General features: G+C 44.1%; 3 protein-coding genes and 1 long non-coding RNA gene across 14 annotated transcripts in view; 1 reads left to right on the top strand and 3 right to left on the bottom strand.

Annotated features, from left to right (window-relative positions):
* Positions 1-1497, bottom strand: part of LOC122174093 (alpha-1-acid glycoprotein 1-like) — a 43765-nt gene extending 42268 nt beyond the window's left edge. The window contains exons 1-2 of one of the 4 annotated variants that reach the window (XR_010593738.1): positions 1157-1483; positions 92-234 (exon numbers count right to left, since the gene is read on the bottom strand). Coding sequence is in view for 3 of the 4 variants with exons in the window: in XM_065572710.1 (XP_065428782.1) it covers positions 92-234; positions 1157-1270 (257 nt within the window). In the remaining variant the exon portion in view is untranslated. Of the gene's footprint in view, positions 1-91; positions 235-1156 lie in introns of all 4 variants that reach the window. The other 3 variants (XM_065572710.1, XM_065572708.1, XM_042854475.2) reach the window with 3 other exon arrangements.
* A 3132-nt stretch (positions 1498-4629) lies between these two features.
* On the bottom strand, positions 4630-11906 carry LOC101943565 (alpha-1-acid glycoprotein-like). Of its 2 annotated transcripts, none has more exons than XM_065572711.1 (6): positions 11769-11906; positions 9431-9573; positions 8210-8283; positions 7526-7627; positions 6343-6443; positions 4630-5028 (listed from the first exon to the last, which is right to left on the bottom strand). In XM_065572711.1, exons 2-6 carry the CDS (start codon positions 9571-9573, stop codon positions 4954-4956), a joined length of 495 nt encoding a protein of 164 aa, XP_065428783.1. In that variant the 5' UTR covers positions 11769-11906; the 3' UTR covers positions 4630-4953. The 2 variants fall into 2 exon arrangements, with proteins under 2 accessions (XP_065428783.1, XP_005293528.2); XM_005293471.5 differs by having other exon boundaries at positions 11610-11865.
* Positions 11907-11971: 65 nt separating this feature from the next.
* Positions 11972-15602, top strand: LOC135976535 (uncharacterized). Its single transcript, XR_010593740.1, has 2 exons — positions 11972-12635; positions 13978-15602. It is a non-coding gene; the product is annotated as an uncharacterized LOC135976535 (long non-coding RNA).
* LOC101953340 (collagen alpha-1(XXVII) chain) overlaps positions 15290-17958 on the bottom strand; it is a 258835-nt gene continuing 256166 nt past the window's right edge. For all 7 annotated transcript variants that reach the window (XM_065572707.1, XM_065572704.1, XM_065572703.1 and 4 more), the window contains one exon: positions 15290-17433. In XM_065572707.1, the coding sequence (XP_065428779.1) occupies positions 17287-17433 (147 nt within the window). In that variant the 3' untranslated portion in view covers positions 15290-17286. The remainder of the gene's footprint in view (positions 17434-17958) is intronic.

Raw genomic sequence — 17958 nt, 5'->3', positions numbered from 1 at the left:
GTCTATGGGGTAAGGGGGAAATTATGGTATAAAAATAAGATAGGTGCACAGATGGACAAAGGGAAGAAGAGGAGGCATTGAAGAGTCTTACACTGTGACATGCTGGTTGATGAATAACTCCTGCTCCTGTTCAGTAGGGTTCACATCAAGATAACCATTATCTATCAGCACCATTTCCAGCAGGTGAAAGGGGAACTGTGAAGCACCAGCTATGTAGAACCATTTCCCCAGCAGCTGTGAAGATAAAGTGGGCAGGAGAGGAGAATAGAATAAGAGACTCTTATGGAGTTCCAAGAGGGAAAATGAATGCCTTGTCTTTACAGTGACAAGTCTTGCTCTCACATTCTGCTGTAGTACTGCGTTTTGCCCCTGTCAAGTTCTCTCACTAAAACTAGCAAGAATAGCCAAAAGAGAGAAAGAAACAGCATTCTTTACGGTGGATAAAAATTTTGAATATGTTGATTTTTCTAAGGTGACTTTTGGTTTCTGTTTTTTTTTCCCTTTCACCCTTCCGTCACTTTTAAATGGTCAGTGAAGTCACATTGTGGGATTTGTTTTGCATTAAAACTTTAATTTATTTTGGAAACTTTTCAAGTTTGAAATTCTGATTTTGAAATATAATCCCAGGGGAATTTGGTGGGGGGGAGAACGGGGCTATTACAAAATGCAACGGGATTGAAAATATTTATGAATGTGTCACAACATGTATGGATTCTTTCCCATTTTCCATCAGGTCTACTACCACCTAATATTTGCTATTTATATAGTGACATAATATATTACTTAAGTGCTTACAGTAGTGGTATATTTTGGTGGCAAATGTATTTTAATTCAATGTTTGCTAGGTAGGGAAGTATTCTCCACGTTTTACAAATGGGGAAACTGAGGCATAGAAGATGCATAGATAGTTTGTTGTAGAGACAAGAAGAGAATCCAGGTTTCCTGATTCCTAATCCTGTACTTTAATCTTTTTATCTTGGGTTTTATATATGAGAGAATATTATATTGTGATGTAAACTGTGTGCGCTTCACCCTGTAACATAAGACCCAAATATCTTTGTGGATGGTCCCCACTGCCTAGTTCCTTCCTGGTCATTGCATGGAATTGGAGTGTAATCACCAGAAGAAGTAAAACCCACTGCAGGGCTTTTCTTACCTTGGATGCTGTAGTGTTGTCTGGGATTTGTGGAAGCAGGAGTTCACATTGCAGGGGCATACTGCTGAGGAGATGCGCTAAGCTAAGAAATGTAACAAAGCAGGCTAGTGCCATGGCTTCTCTTCAAGGGAGATGAGAGAGTGTGGGATGAATCCCTCTGACTGAAACGTCTCCGCTTGGGAATCTGTGTATAGAGATTTCTGTGCAACTGTTGAACTGTCCAATTGTGTCAGGGCAAATCTGCTAGGTGCATGTATCAGAGACAGTCCGCGTAGCATTTGTGTGGAGATGAAGCAATGATGTACCTTTCCAGGAAATTGCCCAGATAAAAGCTGCATCATTTGCACTGCAGTCAGAATTTTAATTTGGCATGAACACTGGCTTTGAGCTAATGCATGTGACGTGCTACTTTAAGGTGGTTCTTTGAAAGGTACCTCTGAGGGTCTTTGGTTCCACTGCAAAAAGGACTTTGGTATCATGTATTGCAATAGTGAGTGGGCCCCATTACGTGCACACAGGCTGCGATAGGCTGAACTTGGGCAGGGCTGGAACTGAGTTCTGTGTCATTGCCCTCACATGTGGCTGATTGGGATTTTCTCCAAAGCTCTGGAGGACGGTGACCCAGCACCTGGTTTGCATTTTCTACCCCTTACATATTCCATCCCTGCAGGGTTCTTTTCATCTGTAACCTGCCTGATCCTGCAGTCCTTCCTCACACTGCTCATGGATTTCAGTGGGAGTGAAACACACACACACACGCTGCAAGATGAGGCCATTGGATTATATCAACCCAACCAGTTCAAAGCTGCAATATATAAAAATTAAAAACCTTATTAACTGAGAGATTCTATAATGACTCGTCCCCCATTTTAGTCCTTCCAGGGGGTCAGTCTGTAGTGGCTCTGGTGATGAGTGGGGCAGCGATGCAGTATAAACACAGGATGCATCTCTGGCTGTGCGTATTGGAAGGGATGTGCAATCAAATCAACGCTGTGCAGCAAACATTTTTGCAACTGGAAGTCTATTGGCTATTAGACACCGATTTCCCATCCTGCTCCTCCCCTTTCTTCCCATCGCTAAATCGCTACCTGGATGTAGGGCAAAGTGAAACCTTCAAAGCAAAAGAAAACTGCTGTTCATAATGAAGTCCTGGTTAGAAGTTGTGGGGTTTGTGAAATTTCTGGTGACAAAGTATTGAATTCTCAGTTCTTTGGGGGGTAGGGAAACTGAGGCACGCAGGGACTGACACTTACCCAAAGTCACACAGTAAGTCTGTAGAAGAGGCAGGAATAGTCATAAGCACCAGGTCTCCTGATGTCTTGCCTGGGGCCTTAGTATGTTAGCCAGGGTTTTATATTTGAGAGATCTTTGTGATGTAAATTCTGGGTGCTGTACATCTGATATGAACACATTAATGAACTGTCTTCTCCGTACAGTTCTTGTCCAGCCTTTGCTTGGATCTGGGGTGTAACTGCCAGAAGAAGCATGACCCTACCTTGGGCTTTTCCTACCTTGAATGCTGTGGTGTTATCTGGTATTTGTGGAAGTAGTTTAAAATCCAAAGATTGAGCAGTGAGGAGATGTGCTAAGCTGAGAACAGCAGCCATGTAGACCAGTGTAGTGCCAGGGCTTCACTTGAAGGGAGGTGGAATAAAATGCTCTGGCTGAAGTTGCTCATCTGGGCACAGGAATCTATTTTATTCACCCTCATATCTATAAAAACCAGCCAGCCATTTTGGGGGGAATAAATCTACTGGGGAAATGTATATGTAATAGCCACATTGTATTTGATTAAATAATGAGGTGTCTGTCTGGGAAATTTCCATGATTTTAAAGAAGTATCTTTTGCATTGAATTCTGCGCTTTAATTTGGTGTGAAGTAGACAGCTCTGAGGTTTTTCATGTTAGCAGATGAAACAAAACTCAGTGTCATACTGCACTTTTCTGTTGGAAGTTCCTATCACTGACTCCAGTCTTATTGCAAACCTTATAAAGATCCGCAAACATTAAAAAGAGATGAAATTAAAAGGTGAAAATGCTCCAAAAATGTCAAAGAAGGGAAAATTCACAGTTAGTCACCCAAGCAATCTTGACTGTGCCCTGGTAAAGATTTCCTAAGGAATTGTGCGGGATGTCGGTAACATTGTGGTTAGACAGTGTGACTCCCCCAGCAAGTGGAACTCGTGAAGGCTGTGATGGGCATAGTCCAAATGGAACTGCGGTACTGTGTCATTGTCTTCAAAGGGTGAGGGGTGGATTCTCATCAGAGCCCTGGAGCACGATGTGTCCTACACAGTATTTTCATTTTCTCCCCACTTTGTGTTCCTCACTCTGCAGGGTAGGGTGCCTTTCATCTTTAATATACTCTGGTCCTCCTGGCCTTTTGCATGAGATGGTCCCAGTGAAGTTAATAAAACCTCTATGCATGGGAGGCTGTGGGATCAGGCCCTAAAATAATATCAACATTTAGTTTTGAAGCTATAGTTTGTAAAATTTCACAACAAGTTGAAAGGTTTCCTCTGCATCCATCCCTGAGTTCATCAATCAAACAAACACATACAGTCTACTGTGGACTGTTGCACCAGCCAAAGGGACCACAGTTGATGGCGTTGCACCAGACATCGTATAGTGACGTTCCCAGATCTGGCTCAATCCTGTGAATCCATGAATCTCTGGGGCAGCCCTACGGTGGTGCTAGATAAGGTCCGGGGGGTGCACCCCTTTGTGCATCGATGGAAATTTGAGAACACAGTGTGCTGGGTTGTGTTTAGCTTTCCTGGCAACATGGCCAAAGACCATGCAATGCCGCTTCTGGATATGGTGAGTGAGTGGGTAGGGATATTGTGACACCTAGTACTGAAGCAGGGAGGGAATCTTTTAAGTCAGCTGTTCCCTTCCCCAACTCACCTCTTAGCTGATACCTGAGAGACTGGGATGTTAGGGCCTGTTCCAACTCTCACTGAAGTAAAATGGAATGTTTCCCTTGACTTCTAATGGGAGCTGGATCAGGTCCTTACTGGGTTTCACTAACGCTGCTGCTGTTCCTAGTTCCCATGTAGGGGAGCAAATCTGCCCAGCAGGGAAACCAAACAGGCGACAGGAGAGAATAAGACAAAAGAAAATTCTCTTTCTTTAAATCTTGGCTGCAATTTTGATTCATACGCAAATCTCTTCCATCTCCTTTCTCTCTAGCACAGAAAAAAATGACAGCTTTCTCATGGCCCATTACCATGGCACTGCTGGCTTAGTAGTGAATGACCATTAACTCAGGATTTGTCCCTAAGTGTTATGATGCTATGTTACAGTCGTTTTATAGAATATTTGAAGGGGTGTGTGTGTGTGTGTGTGTGTAATGTTTTTGGCCATAGTAAGTGCTGCTTGAAGGGGCAGATGTCAGTACAAGACCATTACTGTAGGGGGGAAAAAAGCTGGTATTTGTGTTTTTTGCCATACTTGGAGAGCAAACAGTTACCGTCAGTCAGATTTATCTTTATTTTTAAATCGACAAGAAAGAACAAAAGTAAAGTCTTCAGGCGAGAGCATAGTGTGTGGGTCTCCTTTGTGAAAGTCTGCACTAAGAAGTGAGAACAAATGATTGCTGAGCTCTGCATGCGTGAAAACTACTTAGAAATTTAAAGGTGCAGAACACAGAAAATGAAGATGTCAGTAGTTTGTACCAAAGAAACCCACATGATCAGATGTGACAAGGGGAGATCCTTCAGTTGCTAAACAGGTAGAAGAGAATGAACAACTGCTGATATCCAGTGTGGAGGGCTATGTTGCTATGGCAATGTGAGTTACCCCAGTGATGGTTCTACCACTTCAACTGAGTGCTTTTTGTCATCTGTTTCTTCTTCCATGGGACACAAATCCTACAGAGATGAACAAAGGTGAGAATCAGTATTGCGTGTGTAAAATTTGCTCTCAGTATTACAGGATTTTCTTACAGCAAAACTAGCACTATTTCTTGTGCATTTTCAAATTCCTCCTGCCTAACACACTAGAATCCTCAAAAGGCTAAAATAGTGTCAACTTCAGCAGCCTCTAAGGCAAGAAGCTGTGTCGCAAGAACAGTTTGTTCTCTCTATTTAAAGATTTAAATTGCTTCAGCTAGGATGTGGACTTGTCTCATTGCTGCTTCGGGAATATGAACAATATGCTTGCTCAGCAGCGAAGCTTTTGTCAAGCAAGCAAATTGAGGTGAATGTTAAAGGTGAAACCCCTTCGCTGGGAGAGGAGCTGTTAAAATGTAGTATTCCTTGTGTGGGTTTGCATTGCCTATCATTAGCTCATTAAGGGCTAACAGCTGCCCCAGCCAGCTATTGGGGAGAGCTGGCTGTTCAGAGGGAAGGATGAAGCATTTATGAAATGGGCCTGAGTATGTCTGGCCTTAATCATTGCACGCTGTCTCAATGTTTTTGGAGGCTCTGGATTTGGCAATCCCAGTTTTCACTATGGTGGTGGTTAAACCTGACAGGATTCCAAAAGACGTGAGAGGATTAAGGAATGAACTGGTGAATGTGGAGTCTGGTGGCACTTCCCCAAGGAAGCCAAGGATTAGGCGCTTTGGAAGGGAAGGACTCCGATCTAACACCAGCCTGGTACCTGGTCAGTGCCTATCAGTTTTACAATAACTGTGAAGCTTATGTTTCTTTTGGGGAAGGGGTCTGTGCAGCTAAAGTTCTCTGTTTAATTCCTGTCAAGGCATGGGGGTAGAGGGTTTGCTCCTGTATTCTTTCTGGTTTATATAATACTTGCTGTGAATACCTTTGTGGCCACTAGGGAACTTCATGGTTGTCCCTATGGTGCACACTTGGCATTTCATGAGGACAGCTAGCTTAGAACCTCCCGCTCACCTGGAGCAACTGGAGAGTCTCCACTGGGGTTACCAGTATAAGTTCTATAGCAGATGGTTGAGCAGTTTTGATTCTGTTAATTAAAGGGCAGTGGATGGCTCACTAGCCCATTCATTGTACCATATCATCATGGTGCAGTGCATGTTCTTGAATATGTTACATGTTGGGGTTTGCTTTGGGTTACTACACTTTAAAAAAAAAAAAAAGCCATTTTTCAGGGAGGAGTCTGGAGCATTTAATTTGATTCCAGCTCCTGGTAATTTCAATGCGATTCTGAAGCTCTAAAGATGGCTTGATAACTCTCATAGGAACCCCATGTTGATTTTTTACCTTCATTGAAGTATAGACTATTTCCTCTTCCTTCAATCCAAGGCATGCCACTTGAGTTTCGAATTCTTCCAGTTGCTCTGTGGTCAAGTTTTGGGTCCGGGCTGTTTTTAAAGATGAAACAACAAATTGCAGCAAATCATTTGGCAGAGTTAATTTTAGGAGGTGTAGTGGCTGCATTGTACCTACGGTCAATCTGAGGCTTTCACAGTAACAAAGGCCTTGGCTACACTTACCCGCAAGTTCGACGGCTGGAAATCGAACTTCTGGGTTCGACTTATCGCGTCTAGTCTGGACGCGATAAGTCGAACCCGGAAGTGCTCGCCGTCGACTGCGGTACTCCAGCTCGCCGAGAGGAGTACCGCGGAGTCGACCGGGGAGCCTGCCTGCCGAGTGTGGACCAAGGTAAGTTTGAACTAATTCGAACTAAGGTACTTCGAACTTCAGCTACGTTATTCACGTAGCTGAAGTTGCGTACCTTAGTTCGAATTAGGGGGGGTAGTGTAGACCAAGCCAAAGGCTAGCACTCATCTCCTACTCCAAAAGCACGTGCCTCTCCCCCTTGAGCTAAGGGAGCGGCATCCCCTCTTTATTCTTCTTTGCTGGGACCCTCTATTTCCCCTATTATTATTATTTATTATTATTGGGTAAGGGAGGGGATAGAAGAGACTTGTCTGGTCAGCCCATCTCCAGTGGCTCAAAACTGGTTCTGAGGTTTTAAATATTTACCATCCTGGACACAATCTTCTTGTCCTAGGACCTAGATAATTGTTAAGCATATGCACGGTGTTAAAAGATCTAGAATCAGCCACAATTTCTGCCCAGCCCCAACTAGGCAGCTACTTAATTTTCATGCCCTGTCCCTGCCTTTCTCTTTCTCAGGTCTTGCAGCCACTTTTCCAGGAGCAGATCAGAAGGAAGAATGCTCTTGAAGTTTAGGGCACTGGTCCTTGAGAGACCTGCATTCAGTTCCAGGCTCTTTTTGTGTGCCTTTGGGCAAGGCACTTAATCTACTCTGTGCCTCAGTTCCTTCCCTGTAAAATGGGGATAATTAAACTGCTCTACTTTGTAGGGGGTTTGTGAGGATAAATTCATTAATGTTTGAGAGATGCTATGGTAACAGGGCTACATAGAGCATCTCTGGCTATCTAGGTCCTTTTCTGGTGCTGGGATGTGGTTTACTCACCCGAGATCGATAACCCTTTGTAGGTCCCATCAATGTGGTATAGTGTCATAGTGTCTCCGGAGCTGCTCTTGATAAGTTGTGCTACGGAACTTTCATTTGGCCCTTCAGGAGAACAGGCACAAGGGGTGGTTAGAGTATTCGGTCCAAATCTCAGGAGAAGTGTAATATAAACCTGCAAGGGCATTTGACTGTATTCTGTGGAACTGTGCATAGGTGTCAACTCATACAGACCTAGGAACTGGTGTTTAAATATGGCTTGGCAGACCAACGTGGCTGTGCTGACCCCTTCACGCCAGCAGGCTAAACCCTTTTGGAAACTAGTGTTAGCTGATAGCAGAATGACCACCTTTGGCAGTTCTGTGTGTTTATTGCATATGGAGGCCACTACGCTGGGTACAGAAATGACCTGTTACAGACAAATCCTTACATCTCTGTAATGAGCATGTTGCAAAGAATTGCCCACGAGGGGAGGAAATTATCCCCTGCCAAGTTGGGGAAGCTGACCCTTGGATTCAGATCGGTCACCCAACTCTGCTGTGGGACCAGATAAATGTGTGGTAGAAATGAGGAAGTGAAATGTAGGAGAAAAACCTTCCTACCTCTCCAACCACAACTCAGTCCACCCTTCCCAGTGGGATGCACTGGACATTTCTGCTTTTCTCCCTAGCATCTCTGAATTCTTACCGTGCCGGATCATTGTAAAATTGTCCCGGATGACTGAAATGTAACTGGAGTTGTTCACCACACACTTGTCCTTCCTAAAGGGGAAGAGACTAATCAGGGGAGTAACCACAGAGGGTGATGCTCTATGGCTCTGAGTTAAATTCAGTTGCTAGCCAATGGGAATTACATGCCTCTATCAAACGCAGCTCTGCACGCAATCTTTCTGTATGTATATTACATTAGCATCCCAGTCAACTGAGGTAAATCTGAAGGGATTGTCAGAGTAGCTGAGTCCACCCTTCTGTTCCAGAGTAGCACTTTGTGTGTATGAGAATAGGATTTGATGCAGGATTGACAGCCCTGGATTTTAATGGTCCTTGCCCAGATACAGAACACGTACAATGCAGGCCAAAGGTGAGACAACAGTGGAGCCTGCTGTCCAGAAGATCAAGGACTACTCTGAATGAGAAGGCCTAACAGTACGGGTAGGCAAACTACGGCCCGCAAGCCTCACCACACAGCTTGGTCCCGCTCTGGCGCTCCAGCCGGGGTGCAGGATCGGGGGCTGCACCATGCGGCTCTCGGAAACCGTGCCGTGGTCCGGCTCCTACGTGCTCCAATGGGAGCTGCGGGGGTGGTGCCTATGGATGGGGCAGCATGCAGAGCTGCCTGGCCGCGCCTCCGCGTAGGATCCGGAGAAGGAACAGGCCACTGTTTCCGAGAGCCACTTGAGGTAAGCGCCGCTCGGAGCCTGCACCCCTGAGCCTCTCCCCATGTCCCAACCCCCTGCCCCAGCCCTGATCCCCCTCCCACTCTCCAAATGCCTCAATTCCAGCTTGGAGCACCCTCCTGCACCCCAAACTCCTCATCCCCACCCCAGAGCCTGCACCCCAACCCCAATTTTGTGAGCATTCCTGGCCCTCCATACAATTTCTATTCCCCGATATGGCCCTCGGGCTAAAAAGTTTGCCCACCCCTGCCTAAGAGGAAGAGATGGAGTTAGGGAAGGCTGCATGTTGGCTCTTGGTAGTGGTTTGGATAAGCATGGAATAGCCATATGCAGCCTCAGTGTGAGTCAGGGACCTTCAAGCATAGAAAGACTTTGCAAGAAAGACTTGCATGTTCTGTTTCATTACTGATGGTTCCTGGTACCTGGCCCTTTTGAGGGAAATGTTAGTGTAAACATTTTCCCTGACTAAGGGAGCATGTCACTGTCAGTAAGGTCTGTGTTAATGCTCTTACAGTTTCATGACTTCTGTGACGAGGAGCTCGTCTTGAAGGCTGCCAGGGTACAAGAAGAAATAAGCATTCTTTATCAATTCCATCTCCTGTAGGGTGGGTGGGTACTGTGAGGCCGCACCAATGTAGAACCACTTGCCCAGCATCTGTGAAGATGAGGAGGGAAGAAAAAGAAACCAATTGTTAGGAGACCCTATAAGCCTCAACGTGTGTGTATGTGTAATTATTATTTGTCTTTGGTCCCAGTCAGGATCAGGACCCCTGTTGTACAAGTCACTGTGCGGACACAGAGGAGAATGGTCTCTCTCCTGAACTTACAACTTAAATAGATCTATTTTTTTGTGGCAGTAAGTTTTATGGCAGATTGCCTGTTACCCCATGCTCTTCTCACAGCTGGTGGTGATAGCCGCCTCTTCTTACCTGATGGAACTAAAGCTTCCTTTGAAAGAGGATCAAGGTGCTGAAAAGCCACAACCACCTTCTCCTTATGCCATCAAAGCACTCTGTGTAATGCTCTATGCCATGTATGTGACCCCAGGCCACCACCATGCTGCCCATTCCCCCCCAAAGTCATGGTGAGTATTCGAGGAGGGGACCACTGTAATACACTGTTTTCAAACTTGTGGGGAGGGGCTGTGCTGGACCATGTGCCCAGGAGAAGGGAAAGCTGTGGGTGAGGAAAGTTGCAAGATGCCAATACCATTCCCCATGGAATAAACATACTGCCTCGTCCACTGGCAAAGAGGATGGTGGCTCTTTGAAAGTCCTCCACCTGCCCTCCCTACTGCCTTGTGTAATGTAGCTGCGAGTGGGAACAGCTCATGTGTACAGGGGTTCAGGCTCAGCTGGCAGCTCGCTGTGCTAAACTCCTCTCCTTTGCTCCCATGGCACTTAGCGCTGCATTGGATAGCAACTCTGCCCCACCCCCACTCCCAGTAGCACGGTGTGTCTTCTGCTGACTGATGAAGTAGGGAGGGGGAATCCGAGTTATGGGGCGGGGACAGGGAGAAGAATTGGCAAAACCAGGCCAACAAACAAAAAAGAATAAGAAATCAAAAGGAAGAGGGGACACAGAAAAGAGGGGAAAGGGGACATGCAGTGCTTAATTTGTAATGAAGGAGGTTTCTGGGGCTCAAGCAATTTTTTTACTTTCATAACTGACATGGGACGCCCAGAGGTGCCGGGGCTGAGCCCTGGGACAAATTAAGCAGTGGAGACATGTAAAGAAAGTGGACAGGAAAAAGGAGACATAGTGACAGCTGTGGCAGCACATGGTACAAGAGGAGAGGGGGGCAGTCATGTTCCCTGCCAAGGGGCTGACTCCAACAAAATATGGCTGGAACTGCTGGCATCATTTGAGAAAACTGGAAGCGTCCCTGAGCCCCTTCATGAGCCCTGTAAAGACAGAAGCCAGCTGCCCTGCAGGCATCCTTCATCTGCAGGAGCTAACTGGTTACGGCTGTGAGTGGCTCACAGAATGGGGAAGGAGGTCAATTGGTTTTATGCTGGCTTTATTTTTTCCTATATCTGCAGAGGGCAGCGCTCCACCTGAGTTTCCAGACTGTAAATGTTGATTTTTAGCTGCCATTGTGGCACTCCCTTCACATTGATTCCACGGTCACTGGCACCTCTTCAGAGAGAGATTTATTAAGAATCCCCAGTAAAATAAGTGGCATGAACAGTAGGATGCTGAGGGCCCTAAGGTTTCAAGGATACTTTTTTGGGGAAGAGGCCCATGCTTCTGGAATCCCCATCGCTTGGAATGTTTAAAAGTAGGTGCGGAAGGCACTAGAAAATGTTCCTCAGGGACCAATCCTGGCCTGGCCAATGTGGATGGATGAGCTCTGTCAGGTCTTCTCCCTCTCATTTCTAAGGGTTCCCTCCTGGGTCTATCTCTTGGAATGCAAACATTTCCAGGTCTTGGGTTAAAACCTGCAGAGCACACTATGTTGTTGCCCAGTCTCCATTCAGAAATTTATATTTCGGGGGTACTGATGAGGTATAAATACTACTCAGCTTGTAAGATTAAAAGCCTGACTATATGGTTAATTTTACTAAATGGTTCCCTTGCCTGAATGCCTAGCCTGTGCCTTGGTCTAGGGCAGGTCCTTCATGAACCTCTGAGTGCCCCATCTAGAATATAAGCATCAGAAGTTGAGGCCCTTCCAAGGGCACTTCTTACCTTGGTTATTGTAGCATTGTCCATGGTTTCTGGAGCTAGAGGCTCACAATCCAGGGGTTTAGCAGTAAGGAGATGTGCTGAACCAAGAATAATAGCAATGCAGGCCAGTGCCATGATTTCTTTTTGAAGGGAAGTGAGAAGCAGTGGAATCAAACTCACCAGCTGAAGTTTCTCATCTCAACGCAGGTATCTGTATTTATAGACGTTCATGGCTACAAATCTCAAATCTCCCAAATGTGCCTCAGAATCCAGGAATTTGCTGGCGACCTGTACGTGACTTGGCCAATGTTCTGTTTGCATAGTGATGAAGCAATGAGAGGTGCTGTTCTGTTAAACGTCTAAGATAAGGCTAAATTTGTTTTTGTTTTATGGGGTGTGTTGACAGACAGGCTTTTCCTTCGTTCATAATGTAAAAAGCCCTTTAAACAGATCTATAGACAAACTCCTTTTCTAATAATTGGTTTCTGTTTGAATCAACTGAAATTAATTTCCCTTGAACATTCATACAGAGACAATGTTGGTTGCACAAATATTCACAGAAGTGCTTTATAAAAGGGGGAGCAAATGGGGTGAATTGAAATGGAGTTCAGCAACTTGCTACACTGTTCATGAAAAACTTTCCCCCGCTGCTCCCCTTCCCCAGCCCAATTGTACTCATCAGTGGATGGGATGTGCCTGCTTGCTAATGAGGTATAATGGCTTCAACTTCCTCTACACTGTTCCTTCCTTATTCCTTGCTGATGGCAGATGATTGTCACTGCTTAAGGGCTTATCTATTTTACACCAATAACTGTCCATATTTCTTTAATTAATTAACCCCTCAGTATTAAATCAATTTGTAATAATGTCCAAGCTTTTAACTACTTATCCTTCTTTCCTTATGTTTCCTTTCAGCTTACCTTTACTGTCTGCTTTTCTACCTAGATTGATGGGTACTTTTGCATTTCCTTTCTGAGACGCTGCCTTGAATGTGTCTGTCAGGTGTGGCCTCCATCACTGCCTAAGTGGGATCTTCAGGAGTTTGAGGTGAGCCCCTCTAGGCTTTGTTGGCCTCCTCCCATACTAACTTCTGCTAAGTCAGATAAGAAATCATCATTTATTTTTATTACACAACAGCTACGAGCCCCAAATGAAATTGGGGTTCTGTTGTGCTAGACACTACATAAATGGAGTAGGCTGGTTTCTACTCTGAAGAGCTTATAGTCTAAGTAGATAAGACAGACCAGGGAGGTAGAAAGGGAGAATTAAACAGAGGCAAGTTACTTCATTTCTGTAAGGCCACAAATTGAATCTGTGGCAGAGTGGGAACGGAACCCAGTTTTTCCAAGTCCCAATCCAGTGCCTTAACCCCAGAACCATCCTTCCTCTCTAAATGGTTCCAGAAACCCTCAGAGGACACCTGTTGGATGTAGAAACCCAGTGTAACTAGATCACCTGCTTTGTGCTGGAATTGCGACTATGTATGTTTGACTAAAGAAGCCTCAAAGTGGCACTTTAACAGCCTTGTGCTTTTGGGTCTGTGTCAATGGGACATGCTGAAGCTGTAGCTAGAGCAGACTAAAATCCTTAGGGAACTTTCATATCTTGCTACATTGGCTTAGTCTCAGTGTGGCTTATAAACTGGCTGCTAGCGCTGTTAAGCCCTGTGTAGGGTGACTAGGGATACCATTCCCAGGAAGGTGCTAAGCCGTGCCCACAGCGAGACATGGAGGATTCTGCCACTCTACAAAGTAAAACCCCTTTGTTTTCAGCTCTTTCATTGTCTGCAATGCCAAAATAAATCTTCTATCATGCCAGTATAATTCCATTGACTTGAGAGTTGCACTAGTGTAAAGGAGAGAAGATTTGGGCCCTTTATTCAACCTTGGCTTTTTATCTAGGTTCTTACATTGCCCCCATCACCAGAGTATCTGAGCCCTTTGAGAGGGCTTGTCTTATGCCACTTGTATGCATTACTTTTGTTCATTACACCATTAATCCCTGTAGATTGCCTTACTGGATTCACTGTTCAACTATTGCACTAGCACTCTCACCAGACTAATAGATCTAGCTTTGTATTGATAAAATGGCCTTTATAATCTGCCTTTCCTCCTCTGCCATTTCTCTAGATCCTGATAATCCAGCTTCCCTCAGTTAGCTATTTCTTAATCTTTTTAAAACAACAAGGAGTCTGGTGGCCCCTTAAAGACTAACAGATTTATTTGGGCATAAGCTTTCGTGCATAGCTATGCATCTGAAGAAGTGAGGTTTTTACTCACGAAAGCTTATGCCCAAATAAATCTGTTAGTCTTTAAGGTGCCACCAGACTCCTTGTTGTTTTTGTAGATACAGACTAACACGGCTACCCCCCGATACTTAATCTTTTTAGATGATACATTAGAGACAGTCCTTGGAAGACAGAGACCCACTTGTCAAACACCAAGCATGCACATAAGGCAAAGGAACTGCCAGTGCAATGTGAATGAACTCTTTTTTTTACTGTTATGACTTCTCTAGCTTCAGAGTGAGTTAATTGCTTTTAATCCTTATGCTTTGTATCCTTTTGTTTGGTGGGTATATAATATGATGATGGGCTGGTGGCCACATAGCTGTATGGGTAGCTAATTGTGTGCGCTGGTATTTGTCCTTTATTGATGACATTAAATGTCTCTTTCCTGAACACTAACATTTTGTGATTGAATAATGGTGGACTTGGATCAGACATAATCAGCCCTTCAGTGTCTGTGCTTCTTTCGACACATTGTCAAAGTTTATCTGGAACGGTTTGCCATCAGTTCCATTATGCAATAATAGCAAAAATTCCACAACTGCCTGCCTCTGACTATGATTTCCCTTCAAACCTAGCATAGGGTTGGAGGGAGGGATAGGGAATATCTGGCAAAAAGTCACCTATGTTGATGGGAACTTATGCAAAGCAGCACTGAATCACAGTTTAAAGCTGCAATGTCTAACTTTCTTCTAGGAAGCAGGATGCTAGCTGCTGCGGTGGGAAATCCAAACTGGTCTATGCATACAGTGAGCTCTAGTTGTAATATGGGTAGCTATTAGCAGTTGAATGGAAGCTCATTCTATTGTACCAGGCCATGCATCTTCCCAACTTAACTGAAGGCAGTCCTGGCAAAACCAGCAGGTGCAGTAGGTACCTGGACTAAAACTTAGCTCTAATGTACAAATTTTGTCCTGCTCACACCCAATCAAAAATTAAGTTTTGAAACTTTAAACAGCTGTGTGGGGGTAAATGGAGTCTAGTGGAAAAGACTAGTGCTAGCTGCTTTCTTTCCAGCAGAGAGAGTAACCTGAAGGGAAAGCGATTTTGATGGATCAATATTTTGTGTTTTCTATTATGGCTAAATGGAGGATTTAGTGCCTGAGCTGGTGAATCTTTTGTGAGGATTTTTTAGGATTTGTTTGTTTTTCAGAGAAAGGGTCTATCAATTGGTCTCTTTGCAGCAATGGACTTCATCCTGCAATGAGTGTCATATAGGCAGAACCCTGCCCATGCCAATAGGACTTTCTATGCAGGTGATGTGCTCTATCCCCAGGGTGCTAGTTGCAGGATTGTGGGGGGCTAAGTTTAGATTTAAGCTCCACCTGTGTTAGAGCTTTGAACCTGAAGATATTTCTGCTCCTCTCACCCATCTTAATTTCCTGTGAAGAAGCAAAAAACCATGAAAGTCCCATTTCATTGCTTCAGTTTTAAATATTTATTTAAAGTTCCAAAAAAAAAAAAAAAAGTTTAAGGTGAACAAATGGAAATTCCAACCTCACGAAACATAAAAAACCATCAACAAGAGGGTGAGAAATGGGACAGAGAATGTGTGTGTGTGAGGGGGGCAAGGAAAGAAGCAAGCAAGAGATGAGATTATGGTAACTTCAACACAAAGGCCCTTAAGAGCTGAAGACTGATCTGGGATGAGAGGCACTCAATGGCTGAGCCCTGGGCTGGCAGCTTGAGGTATTTTGAGGAAAAGCACCAGAATCGAAAGGGGAGTTGAGGTATTTGAAAAATCTTGTTAACTTTTAGCTCATTGGAAAAACAAACTGAAGACAATTGCAAAAAAGAATACACAAAATGACACTTTTTTTCTCCAAACAAAATAATCCATAGTCCATACAAGACATGAAAAACTCCAAAACAGGCACTGAAGCATTTGATACAGTACAGCTCAGATTACATTAATATTATTCCTTATGTAGAATAAAATGATTACCATAATTATCCTCTTTAAAAAAAAAAAAAAAAAACCTCCAAATTTACACATACAGACTAGATTTCTACAAAACAAAAACCCCTCCAAGCTTGGTTGGGTTCTGAAGCAACAAGGTACCGTAATTTCAGCTTTGACAGACAGGTCCTGACAAAGGACTGGTTTTTTTGTTTTTTGTTTTAAATAAGAGATCAGCTGTTGGATCCCACTGTAGGGAATCACTGCATACAAAAGAGCTGGCAAGGAAACTATACATATGGTCAACACAGAAAAACTATTTATATAACAAAAACAACCCAAACTAGCTCTCTTCAAGGCTCCCCTACAATTGAATTCTTACAGCTGCTGAGTTGTACCCCCCAAAAAATAAAACAGTGAAATGCCATTAAAAAACCCAAGGGCACACTTATTTTTAGACATAGTTTGTGTTGTCTATTTACTGACACCCAAGGCAATTATCTTTACAAAGCTAGATTTAAAAGAAAATAATTTGCCTTTAAGTTAGTGTGTTTTAAAATATTTCAATTTTTTCTTCTGATTTAGCTGAAGATCACAAACTGCCCTCCCCCCACTTTCTCTCTTTCTAGAGAGACGTCCCTATGGCTGTTGGCTTTTTTGGGTCTGTGGCAAAACATTGTAGCACCTTCAGAACCTTAAATAGTTTAAAATCATATATAAAACAACACACTTTTTTTTTAAGAGCACCAGAGATTTCACAGTGAGAGGTAGAAACAAACCAGACGAGCCCATCCTCTCTCTCTATTTTAGCACCAATCTCTTCCCCCCCTACCACTTCTGTTTTCCGCTTTGGGACTCTTTCCCCACCCTATCATCACACATGAGAAGGGACATTTATTAGACTCGCTCACAGGAGGAGGAAATTAATTTTTTTTTTGCTTAAATAAAATATATATCTATATATTTGTTTCTCTTCTAATATTGCACATCAAATGCTTCCTGTACACAGAGCAGCCAGATTCAACTTGCAAATCCACTTATGAGAACTTCATCTCTCTCTCTTATTCAGCGGTGAGCTGTCCAGAAGATGATGAGCTCTTAAAGGGAGGCTCTAATTTTATGGAAAGAACATTTGGTAACTCAGGAACTGGGTAGGACAAAGATATGCACTGTAGGTTTCTTCTTGAGATCTCTCTCTCTTTGGTTGTGGAAAAAGCTTTGTATGTGGAATTGCTTGTGACATCTGGCCTTCAAGTTCCTGATCCCCCTTCATTGTTCATGTCTTGGCTGATGTCAGCATCCCCCCCAAATTTCTTTCAAGACTATGCTGGAGAATCTGCTGAGTTCAGGAGATCGAGGTTCTTTAAGACTTTGAGCTCTATGGCCAGAGCAACAGTTGACCCAAATGACGAGGCCCAGCCATCTGTGCTGAAGAGGGACGGGGATCCTACTTAAACATGTAGGCCCACCCAAAAGGGGTCAAAACCTTGGAGCACTGTAGAGGTCACAGTTCAAAGGAAGCACACGGGTCCAACCTCGAGGTGATACTGTTTCCCTGGCTCGGATGGTGGAAGGTTGTAGATGTTGATAATTGGCAGCTGGTTAGGGTCCTGTGTCCGAAACGTAAGGACAGTCTTGTGCCAGTGTCCATCCTGAATCTAAACCAAGAGGGAGAGAAAATGGGAAGTGGTGAATTAGCTGAGTTGGTAGATCCCTCGGGGGAAGAATAATTTCCATCAAGATATGGCTGAAAAGCCCTATCTACTGAGACAGGTAAGTTGCCATAACTATGAACTGGTGATAAAATGAGGCACCAGGGGTTGGGGAAGTGGAAGCAATGTGATCTAGTCTGTAGAAGCTGTGAGGGCTCAGCATCACTGAAAATGAAACCTCTAAGCTGGGCACCTACAATTAGAGGTCACCCTTCAAAGTGTGGATTTGAATGACTGCCACTGACTTAGTGTGACCCTGGGCAAGGGTTGGGAATAGGAGACAGATCTCTTGACTCTATACACTAGATCACACTGCCTCCAAGCAGAAAACTCCTCTAAATAAAAAGGGTAGTCAAATGTGTTCTCTATTTTAAGCGTTTCTATAGTACTTATTACTGCAGGATGTAAGTGCTGCCCAGGTTAACTAGATCTGTATGCAAATTGCTCATAGTGGAGTTCATAGAGACTAAT

Source organism: Chrysemys picta, chromosome 18 (assembly GCF_011386835.1).
Source record: "Chrysemys picta bellii isolate R12L10 chromosome 18, ASM1138683v2, whole genome shotgun sequence".
NCBI lineage: Eukaryota > Metazoa > Chordata > Testudines > Emydidae > Chrysemys > Chrysemys picta.
Note: the sequence above shows the minus strand (reverse complement) of the source record. Positions and strands in the feature narration are given on the sequence as shown.

Bases quoted from the DNA above. Each gene is read 5' to 3' on its own strand.
- LOC101943565 (XM_005293471.5), bottom strand. From the start codon at position 11,723: ATGGCACTGGCCTGCATTGCTATTATTCTTGGTTCAGCACATCTCCTT. The intron at 6,444-7,525 runs GTGAGTAAACCA...CTTTAAAAACAG, and splicing joins CAAAGGGTTATCGATCTCGG to CCCGGACCCAAAACTTGACC. The intron at 5,029-6,342 runs GTAAAAAATCAA...TCATCTCTGTAG, and splicing joins TAGTCTATACTTCAATGAAG to GATTTGTGTCCCATGGAAGA.